This window comes from Saccopteryx leptura, chromosome 4 (genome assembly GCF_036850995.1).
Source record: "Saccopteryx leptura isolate mSacLep1 chromosome 4, mSacLep1_pri_phased_curated, whole genome shotgun sequence".
Taxonomy (NCBI): Eukaryota; Metazoa; Chordata; class Mammalia; order Chiroptera; family Emballonuridae; genus Saccopteryx; species Saccopteryx leptura.
Genome location: NC_089506.1, coordinates 123,650,885 through 123,671,077, shown reverse-complemented (window position 1 = coordinate 123,671,077; position 20,193 = coordinate 123,650,885). Strand labels below are relative to the sequence as shown.

Sequence of the window (20,193 nt, the reverse complement as noted above, 5' to 3'; positions counted from 1 at the left end):
GATGGAAGGGAGGGTTATTTTTCTCTGTGCCTAATTTATATAACTTGAAATTTCCTTTGTGAATCTGTTACTTTCTGGGGAGACCCAGAGATGTTGCATGCATGCACAGGGGGAGGTGCAGGCCCTCAAACACTGATGCACCCTCCAGCCATGCTCCTGTATGCTGCTTTGCTACTACCAGGCTTTTAATCAGGATTTCTAAAATGAGCATCTTGCAGGACTTTGGCGGTGAGAGGCAGAAGTACCTTTGAACATATTACATTAAAATAGCTCCAGGAGCTGGAGAAACTGGAGGAATCAGCAGAGGCAGATTAAGGTTGGTTGAGGCCCCCAGCACAGAAGAAAATATTGGGCCCCTTACATTAGAAAAAAGTGTCAAGTTGGGGTTTTGCGGGGCCGTCAGAAGTCAGGGCTCAGGGTGTGAGCCCGGTGTGCCCGCGGTTAAATACACCTCTGGGAATCAGAGACCCTTCTGTTGATTGCAAGACAGGAGAACCAACTCCGCCCAGGCCGCTCCAGCGAGTATATCTGTGCCCTGATCTTTGCTTTGGAAACTGATCAACATTTTGACATGTGTCCTTGGAAGAACCAAGGAGGAGTGGGCCTCTCACAATGAGGCTCCAGGAATGATAACCTCCCTCCCCAGCAGGCTTCACCTCTTCCCCCTCCCATCTCTGCTCGATGTTCTTGAACATGGCGGTGAAAGGAACCTGCAGGTAGGCGGCCCAGAAGTCCCTCCCGCCCTTCCGGAGCCCACGGCCCCTCCTCCCGCTCGCGGTGTAACAAAAACTACAACTCCCAGCAACCACTTCCGCGCCCGGCGCGCAGCCGCAGAGCAGAGGCTGCCGGGAGCGTGTTGCCCGGAGGTGGGGTGAGCGCGCCGGGCGGAAGTCGGCCGCTCGGTCCTGGCCCTGCCCGCAGAGAGGTCCTGACATCCGCGGGGTCCGGAGCAAACCCTCGCTGGGTGAGTGACGACTATTCCCGCGGCCGCTTGCGCTCTCGCTCGCGATGGGCCTGCCCCGGCACCTGCTGTCGCCCTCCAACCCTGCCGCGTCCTGCCCTCCCTCCGTATCTAACCTATCCGGGCCCCTGACCTGTAGGTCAGCTCTACGCTCAAACTGGGGTTGGTCTCCCTCTGACTCTGAAGAACTGTCTCCTCCTTCCGACGGGTGGCGGACACCTCCCCCCTGACTTGGGAACTCCTGCCCCCTCTTGATTTAGGGCGCCTCTGACTTGCGGGGGGCCCGTGCCTCCTCTGACCCTGATGGACGTATTCCCTTCCTGATTCGTGTGGGACAGCTGATGACAGTCCTTTCCGGCCCCCCTCTAATCTCAGTACCCCTACTCTGACCTGTGCAGGGCCTCCTCTGTCTATTACTTTGTCACACCTGAAGCGGGCCAGCCGTCTTCGCCCCACCCCCCAACCCTGCGGGGGGCCTTCTTCTCTTCTTCTCAGCACAGCTCTTTCCTTTGCACCCAGACTACCCACCTTCCTCCTTCCCTCCCCTCCTTTTCCTCCCTCTTCTGTCTGGCTGGACCCCTTCATCCCTGGGGACCTCCTTGCTCATCTTTGCTGCTTGGTGGCTTCCCCTTGTTCTCTGTCCCTAGGCTTGGCAGGCACCTGTGATCACTCTTCTTTCTCCCAAGCACCCTCTTGTTGCCCAGGAGAGCACTGTTGTTTAGCACGCCAGCCCCATTTCTCATTCCCATCTGAGGGTATATGCTTGGCAGCTTTTCTACCACGTTTTCAACAAAGCACAGGTTTGGAAACACGTATGTGCTATTGTGGACTGAATTTCACTGGCTCTTTGGTGGAAGGGCCAACCCTTGAAGAAAGCATTGTCACACAGAAGGGCCCATGGAAAGAGAGCAGGGGCTGCAGTCCTTCAGGAGCTGGGGGTGGGGTGGGGTGGGGGACAGTCTCTGCAGCTGTTTCTTCCTCTCTCTTTGGGGAGCTTCATTGAAGCAGATCTTCCTGGGCAGGGCTGCACACCTTCCTCTAGTGCACAGCTCCTCCCCACAGGCCTCTCATTGGGAAAAGTTCAGCCCGGGGCTGTGGACAAGGTGGGGCTTCTTCCAGAGCAGCCTGTGGCTTCCTGGTGCCCCTCCCTGCTGGCCTCAATGCACCTTCTATTCAGGCCCTGCTTACCCTGCTGAAAGGCACAGTAACGGGCCAGCCTTCTCCCCTCCGACCTCGTAGGGATGTCTGTCCTGTGCAGCCAGAGTGTCTCCTAGGAGAGCACCAGATGAAGCGTCATTGGTTTAGGTACTGTCAGAGGCCACCGCAGTGGTCTGGGGACAGAGGATTCTCGGTCTGCTTGCTCTTTTTCTCGTCCAAATTAACTTGACTACAAAGGCAATGTTTTGACACAGGGTGGGGAAGGAATCACATACTCCAACTGTACAGGTATCACTTTGTGTCATTGTATGACCCCTCACTCAAGGTGTAAATCTGATCACATGATACCTTCCATGAGCTACATGTCTCCTTTCTTCCCCTAAAGGTGTACCCCAAAGTAGTTACGGTAACTGTGTTGGTTTAGGCTGTTGGTACTTGAGGATGTTCCCCCACCCCACCAGCCCACCTGTGTACCTAATTGGTCACGTCTCCCAAGCCCCAAAGGAGTGAGGAGAGTCCTGGGTGCAGTACAAGCAGGTCTTGCTCTGGTGGTGTGTTCACCACCACTCCTGAAGGTGGCCTTTGTGGGGTACACGTGTGCGAGTTCCCACAGATACACACGGCCCCTTTCATCTTTTTTTTTTTTTTTTTTGTATTTTCCTGGAGCTGGAAACGGGGAGAGACAGTCAGACAGACTCCCGCATGCGCCCCACCGGGATCCACCCGGCACGCCCACCAGGGGCGATACTCTGCCCACCAGGGGGCGATGCTCTGCCCCTCTGGGGCGTCGCTCTGTCGCGACCAGAGACACTCTAGTGCCTGGGGCTGAGGCCAAGGAGCCATCCCCAGCGCCCAGGCCATCTTTGCTCCAATGGAGCCTCGGCTGTGGGAGGGGAAGAGAGAGACAGAGAGGAAGGAGAAGGGGAGGGGTGGAGAAGCAGATAGGCGCTTTTCCTGTGTGCCCTGGCCAGGAATCGAACCCGGGACTTCTGCACGCCAGGCCGACGCTTTACCACTGAGCCAACCGGCCAGGGTGGTCCCTTTCATCTGAGTCTCAGGACTTTCCCAGCAGGCAGTGATCATCAGGGCAGCCGGCAACCACATAGGGTAGGGGATAAATGCTGTTGTTGTGTTTTCTCTTTAAAAAGCAAAGACTGTCTGGTTGATCAATGTCACTCCATTAAAATTAATAAAAAATTTAAAAAGAAAATGACTGTCTCAGACCTGGCAGTATGGTCCAGAGTTCTGAAATGGATCAGTTTCATGACAAGGAGGTCATTTCAATTGTAAGACTTTTGTGGAAAAGTATACAGGATATTGGGTGGGTGTAAAAAAAAAAAAGACAGTGATTATTCTTTTTCTTTCATTGAAAACATTGAACTGTGATGATTTCTGGAAGCTCTTAGTAAATGCCAACATTAAGGGAATTTAAAACTTTTACATTGATTAATCCAGACTTTTATGTTGATTTGGACCAAGACAATTGCTTAGGAAAAAAATCTTGATACTAGAGAAATCTGTTTGGGAAGATGTTCGATTTCTCTTTTGTCTGCCTTTCTTTTGAATCCCACAAATTTATTTGTAGTCAGTGCCTTCAGTAAATGAAACCCACAGCTCTGGGTTCCCAAGCATAGGGTTGGGGGTTCATGGGAAATGAGGCAGGAGTGGGGCTCAAGATGGGCCATGTGTCCATGGGATGCAGACCAGGTACAGTTAGGGTGACAGCGTGGGAGTGAGTGTGAGGTTGGAGCCCATGCAGAATGACTCTGAGGACTCACTGTACTCCAGAAGCCTAGCACCGAGGACAGCAGCAGTAAGGTGGGTCCAGGCAGGTGCATTCACTATCTGTGGGAGCAGTCCTGATTTGGGCTGATCAGGGGATTACTGCACCCCTTTCTGGTTCCAGAAAATAACCCCAATGATGTGTAGTGTTGTTTGGGACAGCACTTTCAACTGAGAGGGCAACTCTTTTGCTGAAAGTCCTCCAAGTGTATCACTGATGAAGCCAACTGAGTATGCCCAGCCCTGCTGCTATTCAGGAAGTGCAACCTGCAGAGAGACTGACGCCAACAGAACTGTGTGTGAATGCTCCTGGCCTTTGGGACACAGTGGAGGTCCTTTCCCTGTCCCTAGGATGTCCACATCCTAACCCCCAGAACCTGCAGAGATATTACATAGCAAAGACGGATGAAGGGAACAGCTGGAATTTAGGGTGCTTATCCAGGGAGATCATCCTGGATTGCCTGGGAACACCCAGTGTGACCACAGGGTCCTTACAGAGGAAGAGGGCAGAAAGGCACAGAGAGTTTCAACATTGCTGGCTTTGAGATAGAGGAAGGGGCCACAAGCCAAAGGATGTGAACTGCCACTGGCAGCTGGAAACAGCGAGGAAACAGATTCTCCCCTCGAGCCTGGGAAAGGACCAGCCCTTGATTTTAGCCCCTGTCAGACTTCCGTCCCTCATGGCTGCAAGGTAACTGGTATTTAAGCTTTCAGAATTTGCAGTGACGTGATAGCAACAACGGAAAACTAATACACTCTCCTTGTGGGTGGTTGACAGAGGGCTGAGAAATGAGTTACCCTGAACTGTGTTTAACTTGATTCGGTGAGTGGTGAATGCCGAGTAAGGGGGTGGAGGGAGAGGCAGGGTTTAGTAGGACCCAGAGAGCATTCTCAAACCTGTCAGCACTGCTGCCCGAGGCCTTGGCCTCTGTCTTGCCTCCAAAGAGTCTTAGAGGACAAGGGGTTTGCTTCCTATTCAGTCAGGAAGAGCACGTTGACCATGAGCAGAGCGGGGACTGCTATCTGGAAACAGGCTCTTTAGGACCATCAGGGACATGGTGAGAAGGAAGGCAGCTGCTCTGCAGGAGGTCCTGGGACCAGAGCGCTGCACCTGTGCAGAGGCAGGGAGCTGGGAGGAGCCTCCTTATCCCCCTTCTGGGTCCTGTCCTGCTCTCCCCAGATCCTGGCAGGGAGGAGCCCATTCAATCTGTTTGTTCTGCCACCTGCGCGGACCTCTCCTGAAGGAAGCCTGAGAAAGCCACCCTCCTGGCTGTTGGCTGTCAGGAATGGCTGTCCGCCTTTCATCTGAGCCTGTGCAGAGCCTGGCGGCAGGCCTGAGGATGACTCAGGAAGGCAGGGTGTCTGAGCCCACCCTCTTAACCCAGAGTTGAAGGCCGCTCACTCCTGGGGCAGAGTGGCGTCTCCCTGGGTGCTGCTCGGGGGTCTGGGAACCACTGGGGAGCTGATAGACAGCCTGTGCCCTCCTGGGTAGGCCTGCTCTGTAAGGAAATACTGGTGTGACAACGCCAGAAATGCATGCATGTCTGTGAGCCGTTCTCAGGACAGACCACCCTAAACCGTGGGAGGGCGGGAGGGGCTGGGCCTTTGTTTGGTTGTCCATCCTCATGCCCCCTCTTTCCAGGGGTGTTGCCCTGCAGCGGGGCTCAGAGAGAGGGAGCCAGCAGGGCGCCATCCCCCTGAGGGTTCTGACCGGGAGAAAACTTGTTTACAGGCCCACCTGAACAGGTGAGCCTAGCCTGCCCAAGAACCTGTGACGTTTTACTGTAGGAAATTGGTCCTTAATTTTCCAAGTAATGTAAAATCGGCCAATTATGCTGCAGATAGTAGAGCTGACAGACTTCTTGTCACAATAAAGCATTAAACTGCTTAGACCTTTGAGGATTCTAGGTAAGGACAGAAGCCTCCAAAGGGCCTGTTTCAGGGAACGGCTTGGTCCGTTTTACCTCTCCCCTGCACTGGCTCGTGTCTGTTGGGGTGCGTGGCTAGCAGGTTTGTGGGTGTTTTGTTCATTTGTTTTAAATAAAAACGCAAGCTCTGCTCTGCCCAAGCTCCAGCAAGAAGACGCTGTGGGCAGTTTGCTATCAGTCTCAGATGTGGAAGCTGTGTGGGGTGGGGAACAGACCAAAGGGCATCTGATTGGAAATGTACTTTCTCACAAAATAAAAGTCCCTCCTGGGGTTTCAGCCCGAGGGTGAACACCAGGCTGGTCGGCCCAGATGAAAGGTGAAGTTACAGCTCTGCTGTCCCGGAAGCAGTCATTTTTTTATTTAACAAAAGGTGGCTGCACCCAGATATTCCACCCCATCTCACCCCTGTTAGGTTCTGGGGAGCCACCCTGACCCAGCAGAGCTCTGCCCTTCAGGAGCTCAGGGTCCCCGAGGAAGCAGGTGGCTGCCATCCTGTGTGGTACAAGCTGTTGCAGAGCCATGTCCCCAGTAGAAGCAGCGCAAGAACAATGTATCGGCAGGTACGTCTGTTTGTTTCTAGGGCTGCCATAAGGAGTCACCACAAACCTGGTGGCTGAAAACTGCACATTCATTCTCTCATCATTCAGGAGGCCAGAAACCCAACACTAGTGCCACCAGGCTGAAATGAAGGCTCAGCGGGGCTCTGCTCCCTCCAGATGCTTGGGACTGTCTAGCTTTGCCTCTTCCAGCTTCTGAGTCCCCTGGCGTTTCCTGGCTGTGGCCACATCCCTCCAGTCTGCCTCCGCAAACACCTGGCCTTTTCCTATTCTATCACTGGCAGTCTCCCTCGGCCCCCTTCTGTAAGGACACCTGTGATTTCAGTTAGAGCCCACCAGGGTAATCTCCCCATCTCAAGATCCTTGACTTGTCTCCTCTGTGAAGTCTTGCCCTGTTCAGGGACTTCCCAGGTTCAGGGATCGCTCCCTGGCACCTTCAAGTCCAGGGTCAGCCTCCCACAGGAGGGAGCTTATTGAGGGTGCACATCACAAAAGACAGGGCTGGAGGAGCAACCGTGGATGCCCAACTTACCATGGTGCACAGCCAGGGACTTCTAGATAGTTCCATGTGGTCAGAGATCAGTATCGGGGGTAGGGGTACACCTGTGGAATGGTTCGTAGCCCAGCTGAGCCCACAGGAGGATGTGAGGCTTTGTCTGCAGCTGAGGAGTTTGTCCTTGGGGGACACTGGAATCCAGTGAGAATTCTAGTCCAGCCTCACATTTCAGAAAACTCATCTGGCAGTTGTGTGGAGGGTGACTGAGAGGCTCTAGGCCAGGTCTGTGCACTTTGTGCCGTGTGGCAGGACAGAAAGATTCAAAGGCTGTTCAGTCCTGACTACACCCATGCTGGAACTCACAGGAGTGGGCCAGCCACTTCCTGCCGGCCCCCTGGCAGGGGGGGAGGGTGGCAGTCGCACAAGAGCAGTTAGCACTAAGTCCTGCAGCATCTGACGCGCTGGCAGCGTGGCTCTGGGAAGTCAGCACTGTTAGATCCACACTTTACACATGAAGGAACTGAGGCTCAGGGAAGTGAGGTCACACAGCTGGCAAATGACAGAGCTCAGGTTGGATCTCTGGGTAGTCTGGGTCAACAGAAGGCCAAGGTGAGACAGGACCAGGACAGAGGCCAAGGGCCTGGGACCAGACTCCAGAGCTGGGGTGTGGATAGGTGATGAGAAGAGGTGAGAAGGTGATAGGACTGCTGCTCAGGGTGACTCCTGATAGCTGGCAGCACTCTCAGCCAGGTCAGTAAGTTCTGGAGCGGGAACCTGTCCCAGGTTCCTGCGGGTGGCTAGTCACACTGGCCTGGAAGGTGTGGGGAGCCCTCACAGTAGGGGTACAACCCTGCAGACAGGTCGATTCAGAAGTGGGCAGCAGGGTAGGAGCTGGTCTCAGGGGCTGAGAAGAGGCAGGCAGGAGGAGGACCTGCAAAGCGGCACCACACGGGTCCTGTCCTCGCTGCTGGGCCCCTGGGGGTCTGCTCTCGGCCTCAGGAGCAGGCCTGTTGGTCATCATCTCTGGGAAGCAGGGGCACCCCTGGCACTGAGCAGCCAGGAGGGACAGGAGGGTGATATGGGAGTGCAGGGACAGGTGCCAGGCTATAGACAGCATCATGATTCACCGTTCATCCACAGTACTTACTGCCCTGCCATGAGTGAGTGGGTAGCAGAGATGACGAGATCACAGTGACATGGGATGGTGTCTCGGAATGGAGGGAGTCAACAGGGCAGAGAGGCTGGCATGTCACAGCGATGACAGCATGTGTCTCCTGCACCTGCAGCCCTGACAGCTGGGCAGCTCGACCTTGGGGCTGGTCCAGTATGTGAGCTTGTGTGTGACAAAGGTGGGGCACAGGGCAGGAGTATGGGGCTATGGAGGAAGTGGTGTGTTCTCCCTGAGTTCCCACTGCACCCCGGTGATAGCAGCGGGCTGTCCTTGTCCCTGAGGTGGGGCAGCACAGAAGTCGTTATGGAGTGCAGTGGGGCGGGGAGTCTTTCTGAGGCAGCTATGTGAAGAGCCAGGACAAGTCTTGGGGCAGGGGACAGTGAGCCCTGCCTTGGGAAGACATGGGCCAGGGAGGCCCAAGCAGAGGAGCCAGCTCTTTGGGGAGGACGAGGTCTGGGCTGGGGCCATGAAAACAGGCAGGGACTCTGTCCTGTGGACTCAAATAGCAGGTGTCACAGCTGCAGGTTGAATGAATTGGGGGGGCAGGGGGAAGAAGCATTGGCAGCATGGGCTAATGGGAGCTCTGTGACACCTGTGGTACAGGCGGGAAGGGGCCGCGGGGGAGTCCACAGGCCCTGCCGATGGAGCTGTTATTGGGGAAGGAGGTCATGGCCATGCCTGTTTTTTGAAGTGGTGATGGTTCATAACTCACTCTCCAGTGTAATGTTCCTGCAAGAAAGAGCGTCTCCTAGGGTTTCGCTGAAAGTTTTGATGTGGGCACCTGCAGTTACGACAGCCTGCATCACCAGCACTGTTCCTAAGGGGCGATTTGGGGACAGGTTTGAAGGGAGAGGGCAGTAAGACTTAGGTTTAAATCTTAGGTCTAGAACGTGTGTTAGAAATGTGGGCGCAGTTGTGAATGGGTTGAGAGCTCATGGCAATGTGGGGCCGAGATAGACTCATGAACTATGGCGGGTCTGGGACTTGTGTCCCAGTGTGAAAGCCACAGCCACCAGCTCTGCGGCCATGAGGGAGCCCATCCCAGGGAGGAGGGCGCCCTGCACAGCTCACTCTGGGCATCAGGCCCCACATCCCTGCTGGCTCCTGAGAGGCCCCATCTCTGCACCTGACCCTGTGGCCAAAACAAAGAAGGACTGGCTTCCCCAGGGAGCCTGAACTGTGCTTCCCATCCTTGGAGCCAGTGCACAGGGTCTGCATAGTGGTTCCAGAGTGGAGGCACAAAGCCCCAAGCCCCTGTGCCCTGCCCAGCTGCTGCCTGGCAGTGAGGAGCAGCCCTGATGTCCTGCCCTGGATGGTCGTGAGGGAGGAGGCAGACAAGCCCAACAGCCCTGCGATGTTCTACCCAGTCCGCTCCCATCGTGGTGGCTGCCCCAGATCTAGATGCTGGCTAGGTGCCGCCATGGCCATGCCATAATCTGAGCTGGGGATGTGAGGAGGGGACAGGTGGTGAAGCGCTGTCATCTCTGGTAGCCACCCTCCAGTGGAGGCCTCATGCCTGGCTCTGGGCCAGGAGCCCAAGGCCCGGCCAGGCTCCCCAGTGAGCCCAGCTGTCCTGTGGAGCCAGTGTGCTGGTACACTGGGCGCTAGCCCCTGAGGGCATCCAGACTCGGGCCTCAGTCACTGGCATTAACAGAAAGGTGCTAAGGGACAGATGTTACCAAAAACAAGTATTTCTGTTTGGCTTGAGTCCGTATTGTACTTACTTGAATATTTTGGAAACCTAACTAGCAGGAAATGAAGACTCACCCACATGAGCAGGTGTCCGCTGTGTGCGCTTTTGTAGGAGCTGGGGATGGAATAAACAAAGATAACTAACTGTGCGACATGGTGTCGGGTGGTGGTTGAGGCCAGGGAGGGAGTGGAGGGCGCAGTCAGGAGCAGAGCCGTCAGGGAGGACTTCCCAAATGAGGTGATGGAAACACAGGTCTGGGCCCTCTCTGTCCTCCTGCCATGCAGCACCCCCCCCCCCAGGACTGCAAGGCTCCAACCCGTGCAGACCGTCTGTCTGAGCCCTCCGTCTGGCCAGCTGGGTCTGAGCAGATGAATGGTTTTGTTCTGGGCAGACTTCTCACCTTGCTGAGTAAGGGTAGAGATATAGCTACCATTAGGGTTTGAGGAAGCCGAGGAGGTAACAGTGGCCACCATGTCATGTCATGGCAGTACTGTTTGTTCTGGACAAGGCAGCCTTCTAACCCGGCCCCTGCAGGTGATTGAGGAACCACCATGTTTCCAGGTTGTGACCTCTCCTCCCTCCCTGGTGTGCAGGTCCTGCTGGCCCTTCGTTGGGCCACCCGCCCGCCAGCCCTGCAGCCACCAGGATGGAGTGAGTTTATGCACTCCCTCTGGATAAGTGTGGGGGGCCTTCCCATGCTGGCGTCCATGACCAAGGCCACGGATCCCCGCTTCCGCCCCCGCTGGAAGGTGATCCTGCTGTCCTTCGTGGGTGCCGCCATCCTCTGGCTGCTCTACTCCCACCACCCGGCCCCAGGCAGGCCCCCTGTGCCCAGCGCCCATGACTGGAGGCTCAGCCAGGCATCTGCTGACCGGTACAATGACACCTACCCCCTGTCTGTCCCCCAGAGGATGCCAGGTGGGACCCGGTACCGAATCGCACTCATTGCAGATCTGGACACGGAGTCAAAGGCTCAAGAGGAAAACACTTGGTTCAGTTACCTAAAGAAGGGCTACCTCACCTTGTCCAGCAGTGGGGACAAGGTGGCCGTGGAGTGGGACAAAGGCCACAGGGTCCTCGAGTCCCACCTGGCGGAAAAGGGGCGGGGCATGGAGCTATCTGACCTGATCGTCTTCAATGGGAAGCTTTACTCTGTGGATGACCGGACTGGGGTTGTCTACCAGATCGAAGGCACCAAGGCTGTGCCCTGGGTGATCCTGTCCGATGGCGATGGAACCGTGGGCAAAGGTGAGTGAGCCAGCTCTGTCTCCTGGACTTGTTTGAGGTGCTGGGGACAGTCACGGGATGACTGTCACTGGCTTGGTTTGCATGCCCAGGGTAAAGCATTCACATATCCAGGGGAATATGACTCCTGCTTCTGACCCGTGGCCCCCAGCCTGGGAACGCAGGCTGACGGGGACTGCAGGTCAGAGCAGTTTTTAGGAGTGTGAGCTGGTTACTAAAGGGCTGTGAAGAAGGTTCCTTCTAGCATGGGTTTCAGGGCTCTGTCCCATACTGCCCTCAGCACCTCTGGGGATGTGTCCCTTTAGGTCTTAAACACCCTCGAGGTACCTTCCCTATGAAGCTATAGGGCCAGATTGTTGTCACTTTGAACTGAGACCTTACAGAGAAGGTGCACTTTTCCTGCCCAGCAAGGAAGTCTGAGCAGTGACCCCACTCAAGTGGAAGCCAACCTCCGAGCACAGCCATGCCCCATGGCTCTGCCATGTGCCAGAAAGAGGTCACTGCCTTCTGCGGGGAGGCAGCCTGAGGGAGCCTGGGGGCCGAGGCCTTCAGACGGAGGCGACAGGAAGGCGTTGGCAGAGGCAGGAATTGATCGCTGCCTCCGTGAGACTGCACTTGCTGTGGGTTTAAACCTTCTAGAAAGCTAGTCTCCACGGCGGGCCTCCTGGGGTGGAATGAGGTACCTTGAGAAACAGGGACTTTGGGAGTCAGAGGAGACTGATGAGGGGTGGGCTAGACCTGTCAGAGCTGAGGGCAGTGAGGCACCAGGGCGGGAGCAGTTGAAACCAGTTTTTTTTTGTTGTTTTTTTTTTTGGTATTTTTCTGAAGCTGGAAATGGGGAGGCAGGCAGACAGACTCCCGCATGCGCCCGACCGGGATCCACCCGGCACGCCCACCAGGGGCGATGCTCTGCCCATCCGGGACGTCGCTCTGTTGCGACCAGAGCTATTCTAGCGCCTGAGGCAGAGGCCACAGAGCCATCCCCAGCGCCCGGGCCATCTTTGCTCCAGTGGAGCCTCGGCTGCGGGAGTGGAAGAGAGAGACAGAGAGGAAGGAGAGGGGGAGGGGTGGAGAAGCAGATGGGCGCTTCTCCTGTGTGCCCTGGCTGGGAATCAAACCCGGGACTTCTGCACGCCAGGCTGACGCTCTACCACTGAGCCAACCGGCCAGGGCTGAAACCAGTTTTACAAAGTGTCCCAGCAGAGTCCTGGGTCAAGTTGTCAGAGGCAAACGTGATCATCCATGGAGGGCAGAGAGAAGGAAGCGGAACAACACTGGTGGGAGGGCAGGTGCCAGCTGCCTTGTATGAATGTTAGGTCTGTTCTAGAGAGTGGCACCGCCTGCCGACCCTCAGAAAGGGAGCATGCAACAGCCTGTCCTGTCTGCTCTCTGGTCACTGCCTTGAGTGAAGTCCAGAGTGACTTCTTATGCCCAGGGCGGCTGGACCCCACAGGAGCCAGGTGAGCAGAGGGGTCAGCCGTGGTCTCAGTCGATCCCTCCATCTCGTCCCCAGGCTTCAAAGCCGAGTGGCTGGCAGTAAAGGACGAGCATCTGTATGTGGGCGGCCTGGGCAAGGAGTGGACCACCACCACAGGGGAGGTGGTGAACGAGAACCCGGAGTGGGTGAAGGTGGTGGGTTTCCGGGGCAGCGTGGATCACGAGAACTGGGTGTCCAGCTACAACGCCCTGCGGGCCGCTGCTGGGATCCATCCCCCAGGTAAGAGCTGGGGCCCAGGGGTGTCAGTGGTTTAATTTCTTGCTTGATTTGATGATCCTTGCTGTCTCTGATGGCTGCTCCCCTCGGCCAGTGTTACGGGGGCCAATGAGGCATCTTCTGTTACACTCCTCACTCACCCCACCTCCTGGCCCCTGCTGTCTCAGACTGAACCCATCATGGCTGGCCCCCCAGGGCTGGGCCATCACCAGTGAAGACAAAGTAGACAGAGTTCTGGCTCTTTCTCTTGCCTCCCACAGTCATCTTGGTTTGTGGTGAGGAGTTGCGATACTTGGAGCAGCCTGGCCAGCTCTGGGCTTGTGGGGCTGTGACTAAGAACCCCAGATAGGCCATTTTCCCCACCCTAGATGTGAAAGCAGTGATTGATGCTGCCCTTCAGTTCCAAGGCGGTTTTGCCCCAATCATCCCATCTCTGGTCACAGATCAGCCTTGCTTGTCCCTCTTGCTCTCCTCCCCTGGGCACTCCATGTGCTCTGATCAACCCAGGGAAGCAGGAGGACAGACCACGCAGCTGTGGCTTCTCAGCAGCTCCAGGGAAGCTCAGCTGGGGTGACAGGGCCCTGGACACGACGGCCTCCATGGGCTCTTGTTGTCTTGTTTACTGTGGATGATGAGAACAGGCAGCAGAAGCCTCTAGGAAATATGGAGATGTAAAGAAAGCTGGATGGTGGTCTAGCCGGCCCAGAAGCCCTTGCACAGGCCACAGTGTCTAAGCACATGCTGGGCACAAGGCCATCGTCCCAGGCAGGCCCAGTCCCTGTCCTCCTGCTGCCATGCCGCCCTGGCCCTGCGCTGACAGACTCCGCTATGTATCTGCAGGCTACCTCATCCACGAGTCCGCCTGCTGGAGCGACATACTGAAGCGCTGGTTCTTCCTGCCGCGCCGGGCCAGCCATGAGCACTACAGCGAGAGGGAGGACGAGCGCAAGGGCACCAACCTACTTCTGAGTGCCTCCCTGGACTTCAAGGACATCTCCATCAGCCGCGTTGGGGAGGTCGTCCCCACACACGGCTTCTCTTCCTTCAAGTTCATCCCCAACACCGATGACCAGATCATTGTGGCTCTCAAGTCCGAGGAGGATGGCGGCAAGATTGCCACCTACATCATGGCCTTCACACTTGATGGACGCTTCCTCCTGCCAGAGACCAAGGTTGGGAGTGTGAAGTATGAAGGAATAGAATTTATTTAAATTATGGACATTAAAAATACCAGGCAAGGCCAGGGTGGATGGTTTCAGCCAAATCAGGATTTTTGTAAACAGCAGAAGACTGCCCTTTTCTTGTGTTTTGTTTGCTCTTGTTCTTCCTGAAACTCGGAGGTGTGTGTTGTTTAGAGGCCCCCAGTAAAGGGAGTTCAGGCCCCGGAGCTGGGGAGGGCCATTTGGTTCCGCGGCTGTCCAGTGTTCTGTGCTGCCCTCTGGCGGTTGAAGCTGATCACTGCGGGTACAGTAGTCCCCCCCCACCCCCACTTCTGCCATGCTCTCCCTTCCCTCTGACCTCTCTTTCTTTTCTTTCTGTTGTTCTTTTGTTCAATAAATCTCTCTTGGGCTCTTACCATGTGTCAAGCACTGTGCCCCCTCTGGGAACAGCACTCTGAAGGGCACCTGCCCATCAGAAACTCTGGGCCACCCTTTCTACTTCAACCTGGACCTTGGGCATTAAAATTTCCCCTCCAGCATGGAAAGGGCCAGTTGACACTGCGGGACTGCGGGATATCAGGGGGCTGTGTGAGTGAGGGCAGGCCTCTGGAAATGCATCCCCCCAGAATGCCACAGGCGAGGTTGCTAGCCCACCCATTTGTCCCCAAGCCTCACATCAGATAATCTTGATTTCCTGCAGCTGTTCCACTTCCTCCCTTCAGGAAAATTCTGTGGCTCCATAGGTATTTGAAGTTTTAATTATTAACTTATTATAATTAAAGCAATTTCTTTTTTTATGAAAAGGAACTGCCAAATCTTATCACACAGAAGGAAGTCCTGCAGTTAAAAACCACACCCCTGTATAGCAAGCTGTACCTGAGCAGCTGTACCTGGGGAGGCAGGGTTTTTTTTGTTTGTTTTTTTTAGTGAGGGGAGGGGAGGGGAGGCAGAGAGACAGACTCCCACATGCTCCCCTACCGGGATCCACCCAGCAAGCTCACTAGGGGGTGATGCTCTGCCCATCTGGGGTGTTGCTTTGTTGCTCAGCAACCAAGCTCTTCTTAGCACCTGAGGCAGAGGCCGTGGAACCATCCTCAGTTCCCAGGGCCAACTCACTCCAACTGAGCCATGGCTGCAGGAGAAGAGACAGAGAAGGAGAACGGGTGGAGAAGCAGGTGGTGTGCCTTGACTGAGAATTGAACCCAAGACTTCTGCACGCTGGGCCAACACTCTACCACGGACCAGCCAGCCAATGCCAGTGAGGCAGGTCTTTAAATGCTAGTGAGCCCCTGGCCAAAGGATGCAGAGATTAAGAAAACACTGTCTCCTTCTGCAGCAGACGCTGTCACACCTTTAAAGGCTCCCAAGAGTGATGTGAATTTTATTGACTCAGGTGGGCGCCTGGATCTCTGCTGGCCCAGCGGTTGTGGACAAGGCTTTGTTGGCTTGCTGCACCCTGTGCTCTCTGTCCCCACCCTTTTCTCTCCTCTTCCAGTGGGGATTTTTGTAGCCTCCTCTCCGGGGAAACGCTTCATACAAATTGGCTTGTCTTGGTCCCTGTGGCCTCTTCTCGATGTTTTGGATTTAAAGCAGATGGTTTGGTGTTGTGGACCGTAAATGGCAAAAAGCCATTGTAGATTCAAGGCTTAGCAAAAGGCTTAAGTTCTCCCCCCTCCATCTTCACATTTGGCTATGATACTGAGTATTTGCACTCACTTCACTTGCTTCCTTAGGTTGCTGGAAGCAATTTACATCCCCTTCCTCTGACTTTGTTTTCAGATGTTGGTAGATTTCACTAATGTATCCTGTTTTATGCCTTGGGAGAGTTCCTGTCTTAGCCTTGGATGTGCAACTTTGTATCAGGGTCCTTGATTTGCATATGGCTATATAATAAAGCGAACTGGGGCTATGGGTCACTCAGATACTGCCAGGCATTTTGAAGAGTCCTCCTGGTCCCATCGTTTTTGTTTTGATAAGTGTGTTTCCTTAATTCCGCACCGTTATTAGGAGCCGCGCTGGTCTGCTGCAGTTTGGGACAGAGATCAGCCAGGAATTAAGCCAGGGGGTGTTTCTTGCCTGGAAGCTACCTCACCCCCGGCGAGAGTGCAGGGCCTGTGATCCTGCACTCTTGCGGCTTTTTGGCTCTGGCTGTTGCTGTGTGGGTCCCTGTCTTACAGGCTTCAACTTTGAGACTTTAACACAGCTGCCCAGAGGGAGCCCGGCGAGGGTTTCTCTACTGAAAAACATGGCAAGTGAACAGAGAGCTGTTAACAGATACACATTTCTCTCGAACAGGGCTCCCACTGGACATGTCAGTGCCTGGCGGGCTCCCTGACCCACCTTCTTGCTAAACGGCAGTGATGCTAGCGTGCATTTAAAAATGAAGAGAGGGAATTAGGTAGATTGGGGGACTGTGACAGTCACCAAGTTGAGACCTTTGTGAGGCATGAAGGTTGACATGTCTGCCACAGCCAGGGTGCCTGAAAGCTGCATTTTCAGCCATCTGTGATTTTGAAATATTTAAAATGCCCCCCTTCCGCACTCCTCCCCCCAGACTTGCTGCTGTGATTGTAACTATTGTGCTCCTTGCTGGAGCCGTTGTCTTGTGAACAATCAAGTGCAGAGGGCTGTGGGTTTTTTGTCTCCTGGTCTGGGTTAGTTCCCCACCCAGGGCCCCACGCTAGGGCTTCAGGAGAGGCTGTGATGCCTGCACCTCTTGCTGAAGGGTGGCTCTGCCTTTCTCTTGGGTGAGGGTCTGTCCTGGTCGGTCCTGCTGTACCATGGAGTTCGTGGAACAGCCAGCTTTGCAGACAGGGAGCCTTTCTGGAAAGCGAATCATTGAATCCAACTTTTCCTAAAGATAGATATTCTTTGGTCTTAGTGGTTATGAAAGAGTGCAGGCTCTGAAGTCATGCCTGGGTCCCAACCTGCACAGCCCTTTCTAGCTGTGTGGCCTTGGTTAGGTGATCTGACTTTGATTTCCGCATCCAGGAGAGGGAAGTAACAGTAGAACTATTCATAGAGCCACGAGAACACTGAATGCCTTCACACACCTAAAGGGAATTACCCAATGGACCTGGAGAGCCAGCGTGAGGTGTAGCTCAGGCAGAAGGTCTAGACCAGTGGTTGGCAAACTCATTAGTCAACAGAGCCAAATTTTTTAAACTTAAACTATATAGGTAGGTACATTCCTTATCGAGGTAGCGCCCGCACGTGGTATTCTGTGGAAGAGCCACACTCAAGGGGCCAAAGAGCCTCATGTGGCTCGCGAGCTGCTTCCTACTGGGAGCCTGGCCCACACAGCCAGGGAGGGCGAACAAGGGGCCCGGAGAGTGTCTGTGGGCTGCACTGGAGAAACATGGCGTTCTTGGCGGTTCAGGACAGGGCTGGGTGGGGGGCACTGCACATGGAGTCCCGAGGGACTGGGAATCGGTCCTGACACAGGCTCGCACAGGTGGGGAAGCCCTGCTTGGTGCCCTGCTGTGGCCAGTGTGCAAAGAGAAAACCGGAGTCATCTCAGAACTGTCCACAGGGAGTGAGCAGACCTCCATTCTTGTCTTCTTGAGAGAGAATTCAATCAAGAGACAAAGTGCAGCAAGTCAAGAAGGAATTCATTGGCCATGCAGGAAGAAAGCCAGAGCAAGGGGGCCTGGAGACAGGTGAAAGGGGGTTAGCCAGGGACGAGCTGCCACTGCCTAGTGCTCCCCTGGCTGCAAGTCTCATTGGGGAGCTTACAGTTTAGGAGCAAGAGAGGGGCACTCGCCTGCGGGGGAAGACGAGTGGGAGGAGGGTGAAGGGAAAGGCACAGGTGTGCCCCTGGAAGGGAGAGCAGCCGAGACCAAAGGCCTAGGGGTTTTGAGGGTGCGGATTTTAGGGAAGGTCCAGTGAGGCTCTTAATGAAACATTCATCAGCTCTCCAGGTGTGTTCTTTTGGGGTCATGCTCTCCACTGATTAGTTGGCGCCAGGGTAGGGGTCATTAGTCAGTGCAGCTGGTCCTGCAGTCAGCCTGGCTGGTCTTTGTTTTGCTGCTTCTCTGGGCCTGGAGCTGAAACACAACTGAGGCCTAGCTGTCATCTCTAGGGGTTAATGCTTAAGGGTTATTCTCCAGATTACTTGTCTGTTCCTCCTCGAAGGGGATATAAACTGTATGACCAGTGATACAGAAGGGAGGAAAGGTCACCCTGGGGGTGAGGTCCTTGTTTTCCCCGTTGCTAGGCACCTGGGGCTTTCCGCGCTGGTAACCTTCTGTGCCTGGCCTATACTGCTTGCTCTGCTCAGGTCTGTCTACCTGCCTACCACAGAACTGGCTGAAAAACTGAGATTACCTTCTTTCCAAATTGTTAGCCTTGTTTTATACATCTTAATTTGGTAAATTTCAAGGTAAATTATACCTCAGTAAAACTTGTAAGCCTGACCAGGTGGTGGCACAGTGGATAGAGCGTCGGACTGGGACGCAGAAGATCCAGGTTTGAAACTCGAGGTCAACAGCTTGAGCGTGGGCTCATCTGGCTTGAATGTGGGATCATAGACATGACCTCGGGGTCACTGGCTTGAGTGTGGGGTTATGTCTAATGGTCTCTGGCTTGAGCCCAAAGGTCACTGGCTTGAAGCGCAAGGTTGCTGGCTTGAGCCCAAGGTTGCTGGCTTGAGCAAGGGGTCACTCACTCTGCTGTAGCCCCACGGTCAAGGCACATATGAGGAAGCAATCAATGAACAACTAAGGTGCTGCAAGAAAGAATTGATGTTTCTCATCTTTCTCCCTTCCTGTCTGTCCCTATCTGTCCCTCTCTCTGTCTCTCTGTCTCTGTCACAAAAAATAAAAAATGAAATAAAATAAAGTTGTTAAAAGATTTAAGTATAGCAAAAATAAAATACCTTCACACAGAGAAAAAATTCCAAGCCCTAGTGGCTTTACTGGTGAATTATACCAAACATTTAAGGAAGAAATAATACCAAGCCAACACAAAACCTTTCATGATTTAGGGAACTGGGAACCCTTCCCAACTCCATTTATGAGGACATTGCTACCCTAATACCAAAGCAGACAAATGTTACAAGAATAGAAAAATACAGACCAGTATTCCTCATGAACACAGATGGAAAACTTTAGGCAGCTGAATCCAGCCATCTATAAAAATGAAAATACCTCACAACCGTGTGAGGCCTACTCCAGAACAGGATTGGTTTAATGTCCAAAAACCAATGTAGTCACCATATTGAGCAGCTAAAAAGGAAAAGCCATGTGATCATCTCAAAAGACACAGAAAAGGCATTTGACAAAACCCAACACACATTCATGATTGAGAAGCCAACAACAACCACAAAAACAACTTACCAAACCAGGAATGAAAGGAACTTAATGTAAGGTCGGTGGATAATGGGAAAGGTCAGACCCGGGAACTTTGGCTAGGACCGCCCACAACCAAGCGCGCCAAAAGAAACTTCCAGGAGCCCTTTGGAAAACAGGGACCGTCTGCCAGCCAGTGAGATTTCACCACATCATATTAGCTCGACCACCTTAGGGACTCTTTAAATATCCCACACAGGTCACCACTTGCGACTTCCCTGGCCTCCACCTTTCCTGAAGCCAGGGAACCTCATGGGGCAGGATGCATGCTCTGTACTCAATAAAGCCTTTTGTTATTCCACACTTGGTGGCTCCGGCCCCTTCCTTTCTTCTCAGCGGGGATAAATACCTTACATTTTGGTGCCAAATCCCGAGAGGAGTTGAAGTCCACAAGAACCGCTCCTCTTTCCGTCCCCTCCGAGAAAGAACCAGGATCTCCGACCTTCCACCCACTTCGGCGCATGGTGCAGTAAGTCCCCTGCCTCCAGCCTTCCCTTGAGTTCTTTCCTCTGAGACTCCCTGTCCGAAACCGCAGCTGTGTCAGGGACTTTCCGTTCCAAGTGTGTGTGTGCCCGTGGAGACGTCCAGAGCACATCCACTTTACCTTTTCCTTCCGTGGCTAGACCTTGAGTTTCTAGGATGCTAATAGTCAAATCTGACCACTCCGAGGACTGAGGGCAGCTGTGGAGGCACAGGAATCTCCCTCCCTAAAGAAGAAGAAACTGTTCTTCTTCTCCGCTGTGGCCAGGCCACAGAACCCACTGAATTAGCCTCCTGAAGGGACTTTTGGTGTTAACACCCTCACCAATTTAACTATCGCCAAAAAAGTTGGGAACTGATTGGAGATCTCTTACATACACAGCTTCTAATTATTCGCGCACCCGTCCTTAATCTCTGTGCCGCCTGTTCCACCACGCAGGCCTTTTTCTGGCCAGAGAAACCTCACCTAAAACCTCCACTACTAATCTTTCCTTCTCTGC

At 54.2% G+C, this 20,193-nt stretch overlaps 1 protein-coding gene across 1 annotated transcript; it reads left to right on the top strand.

The window, feature by feature from the left end:
• The first annotated feature begins 841 nt into the window (after positions 1-841).
• CANT1 (calcium activated nucleotidase 1) lies at positions 842-18,854 on the top strand. The gene is made up of 4 exons (XM_066381428.1): positions 842-964; positions 10,340-10,994; positions 12,505-12,708; positions 13,546-18,854. The coding sequence occupies exons 2-4, from the start codon at positions 10,406-10,408 to the stop codon at positions 13,914-13,916; spliced, it is 1,164 nt and encodes a 387-aa protein (XP_066237525.1). The 5' UTR covers positions 842-964; positions 10,340-10,405; the 3' UTR covers positions 13,917-18,854.
• Positions 18,855-20,193: the final 1,339 nt, after the last annotated feature.